Source organism: Ziziphus jujuba, chromosome 4 (genome assembly GCF_031755915.1).
Source record: "Ziziphus jujuba cultivar Dongzao chromosome 4, ASM3175591v1".
Taxonomy (NCBI): domain Eukaryota; kingdom Viridiplantae; phylum Streptophyta; class Magnoliopsida; order Rosales; family Rhamnaceae; genus Ziziphus; species Ziziphus jujuba.
This window is the reverse complement of record NC_083382.1, coordinates 10,273,344-10,277,362: the sequence shown is the minus strand read 5'-3', so window position 1 is coordinate 10,277,362 and position 4,019 is coordinate 10,273,344. Positions and strand designations below refer to the sequence as shown.

The following is a 4,019-nucleotide window of genomic DNA, read 5'->3' as shown; positions in this document are numbered from 1 at the left end:
TGCCCTTGCCAGTACCGGAAGTGATAAAATATATTTTATATTTTTTTATACTTAAATATAACTATATTAATAATTGTCAATAGATTTTATGAATATATAATATATTTTTAAAAATACCTATATTTTTTGTTAAATATATATATATATATATATATATATATATATATATATATTATTTTTTATAATAAAAATATTTATTATTATTATTTGCAACATTTCAGACTGTTCATAAGTTAATAAAATTGATTTGGGTAGAATTAGTGATAGATTAAGATATACAATATTTGATTTCCATATTTACTAACATAACAATAATATTAACATTATTTAACCATATACGTTAAAAAAAAGTAAAACAATGTTACACGATGGAACTTGGGAAAGCAAAGACACTTTATTTTTAGTTTTGAGAATAAGCAAACACACTTTAGATGGCTGTCTCGAAACACACAATAATATTATTTATAGCTATATTTTATTTTTCAAAGTCATCCTATAATAAAGTACAATATCATAAGCTGAACCTATAATAAAGTACAATATCATAAGGTGAACCTTGAAATCCTTCAGAAAATGTAACTTCACACACTATGGATGATTATCTCACACCCTAATTCTTATAATTAATCATTTCTTGGAATGCGATCAAATGGATGATTATCTCACACCCTTATCTCACACCCTTATTCTTATAATTAATCATTTCTTGGAATGCGATCAAATATATGCTATATGGTTCATGCATTTTCCAACGGCAGGTCCAAAGTAATTGTCGCATGGAATGTTCGGTTGTTGCCATCTGTAATTGACACAGTTGCTTTGAATCCATAGGCAGCGTCAGTGCTCTCGTGACCGGAATTAAACAGTTTTTGTCGAAGAGCTTCCCAGTTCTGTTTCTCTTTAACAATTTGAAATTCTTGGAACATAGTAAACGCCTAAACAATTAACACAAATTAATTTTTGTTGAAAACATAATTGGTAAATATCTAATCTTATGGTCTTATAAAACTATTAAACTATACCAAGGAATAATCTTTTGGAATAAAACAATAATAATAATAATAATTTATTAGCTTTTTTTTTTCTGTTTTTTTTTTTATTGGTAAGCTGGCTTGGATAATTAAATGAGAATGGCTATTAATAATAAGAATAATAATATGTAAGAATGAAAATTTTTACTTTAGCCCCATCAGTTTTGCATTTTTTCTGAGTCATAGATGTTTTAAAAGAGAACTAGTCAATAAAAAGAAATATCATGGTCGGCCTTGGCAAATGATTTTTATTTTGTATATGTAAACAAAAAATATTAAAAATTGTATTTTGTGTAAAATATATAATCCAGTTCCTCAGACAACAGAGAAGCGTGAATGGTGCTATTATGTTTAACCCCTCCCCATGCACATATGAATTGACTGAAGTTTGACAAGCAAAAGGACCTAAAGCGAAACAAAAATTAAACCTAACAAAGTCTATAATGAAACTTTTGAAATATGCATTTAAAATAAATAAATAAATAAATAATGCATATTAATTAAATAAAAAATTACCTTGTTATCATGAGGCAAAACTGCTGCATCCCATGCCAAAACCCACTTACAGAAACCTCCAACGAGACCGTTATTTGCATTATAAACAACAGCAGCAGTTGATTGCCGCAGACTCAATTTACCTGGTGTATAGTCTCCAACATGCAAAAAAGATCCCCACTGCCCATTTTCAATAATTTGAGAGTATGGTGAGGATTCATCAACGTGACCGGACCAATCATGATCGTAAGCTAAGTTTAAGGTGTGTCCGGTAGCATTATAAATATACCCAAACACATTTACAGGAAAATCTGGCGGCGGAAGCTTCCGACTCAGAGCAACTTGTGCCCTATCTTTTGGGGTTATTTCCTTGTTTGCATATTCAGGCAGTGCCTTCAAAGTTTCGTCAGTGATGGGATTGCCAAACACAGTGGGTGCCATCTCTTTCTCTTTGAGTTAGCACGAAAACAGATTCTCTCTCAACTTTGATTTCGAGTGTTTATAAGGAAATTTAATTTACTGCATGCAAGCTTTGGAAATGGGAATGTGTATATATAGGCACACAGGCAGTGCTAGAATTATACTAATTACAATAACTGAGTCTATTAGGTGAGTCTTTGTTTTTAATATTTTGTTGTAGTCTAGGTCAAATCTTTATTTATGTATGAATAATCTTAACATACATACAAAGTTTAAAACACATCCAAATTTTCCACCAAAGCTTTGTGAAATTTTCACTTTTTAAGTAAAATCAAAAGAAAATTTACCTTTCAAATAGAAATGAGTATAATTTCTATAATATCCACCAAAATTTTTGATATTTCTCTATAATTTCTATAGAAATTTCTATTATAATATCCATATCAAATTTTTCACAATTTGGTTTAAACTCTATAATTTTCACAAAATTTTCTTAAATTTTCATAAATTTCCATAGAAATTTTAGAAATATTTATTTATTTTTGTTCAATTTTTTATTAAAAACTTTTATAAATATTATTGATGCTTAGTAAAATTTTTTACCAAACTAATATTATTGATATTTTTTTTTACCTTTTAATTGTCTTCCAATAATTCGGCAAATAAAAAAAAAATTAACATTTAACAAACAATGTCCAAAATTACATTAGACAAGTCTATTTCTCATTTTCTTAGAGAAAACTAGTATCACAAGTTACAAGTTTACCTACTTATCATTATTTTTTTTTTACAATAATAAATTTAATATTTGTATAAATATTATAAAGTAGATAAAATTTAGAACGTAGACAAAAATTGAAAGATATGTGAGAAATATATTTTCTACAAATCAAGGTTCAAAATTTCAATATCGGTGGTATTTGATACATGCAAATTTAGCTCTCAAATATTCATATCGATGATATATTAATAATTATATGCAAAATTAATAAAGAGATTTCCACAATATTCATGCCCGTGAGTTAATGACAATATCATAAAATTTTCCCACAATTTAGGTAGATTTCGCTTTTAAGAATTCAATAAGGAAACACTATCCCATAAAACAGGCCCACCACATTTGTCATAGGCCTTGGCCAATAATAATATGCATGTTATTAAAATACTCCACCTAAGATCTTAAATTGTCACACTCAAAAATAAAAAATGTCACTTTATTTCTTCTATATTTGGTTAATTAGAAGTTAACATATTACTTACCATAAAAAACTACCAATTCTAAAACTATAAAAGAAAATTGGAAGAAGGATCTCAAACTTATTTGAAACCTAGTTTATTTAACCCTTCTTTCTTCTCTTCTCCGTTACACTAATCTCTAACAAGGAAATCTTCGTTGCTTTTCCAAAATTTTAATAAGTCTCCTATACACTGTGTTTGGTTTGAAGGGGAAAAATGAAAGGAGAGGAAATGTTTACTGAGAAAAGGAAAAGAAAAAAAAAAGAAAAATACAGTATTTTTATATCATTATTGTTTGGATAATTGGTGAATGGAAAAGAAAAGACAACAAATGAAAAACAATAAATATTTCCATACGGTAATAATAAGAATAATTTTGAAATATTAAAAAATTCATTAAAAGTTTTTATTTTTTTCCCTTTTCTATTCATTTCCTAGCAATTTTGGGAGGAAAATAAATTGATATAAGCAAAAAAAAATTTAATAAAAAAATTAAGTTCTTCATTGGCGTTCCCTTTCATTTCCTTTCCAATTCATTTTAATCATCCAAACAAAAAAATTAGATTTTTTCCTTTCTATTCCATCAATACAAACAAATATAGACTTAGACTTGCTGGAATACTGTTAGAGATGGGTTTGATTTACAAGTATAATTTTGTGATTTGTCTCATTTGTATCTAATGAAAAGTAGATCATCTTAATTCTCAAACAAACTTTTTTGTTTCTGGTCAATAATTCTCAAACAAGCTCCATAGCCACCATATTTTTGTCCATGGACATGGAAAGCATAAAAAAGTCTAACAAAAGCTACGAGTTTTCTGCGTGGATAAAGAGATG

The 4,019-nt window shown here is 27.4% G+C and overlaps 1 protein-coding gene across 1 annotated transcript; it reads right to left on the bottom strand.

Moving 5' to 3' along the window:
* Nucleotides 1–375: 375 nt before the first annotated feature.
* LOC125421983 (23 kDa jasmonate-induced protein) lies at nucleotides 376–2,047 on the bottom strand. The gene is made up of 2 exons (XM_048472346.2): nucleotides 1,548–2,047; nucleotides 376–935 (listed from the first exon to the last, which is right to left on the bottom strand). Exons 1-2 carry the CDS (start codon nucleotides 1,965–1,967, stop codon nucleotides 738–740), a joined length of 618 nt encoding a protein of 205 aa, XP_048328303.2. The 5' UTR covers nucleotides 1,968–2,047; the 3' UTR covers nucleotides 376–737.
* Nucleotides 2,048–4,019: the final 1,972 nt, after the last annotated feature.

Bases quoted from the DNA above. Each gene is read 5' to 3' on its own strand.
- LOC125421983 (XM_048472346.2), bottom strand. From the start codon at position 1,967: ATGGCACCCACTGTGTTTGGCAATCCCATCACTGACGAAACTTTGAAG. The intron at 936-1,547 runs GTAATTTTTTAT...TTAATTGTTTAG, and splicing joins TTTTGCCTCATGATAACAAG to GCGTTTACTATGTTCCAAGA.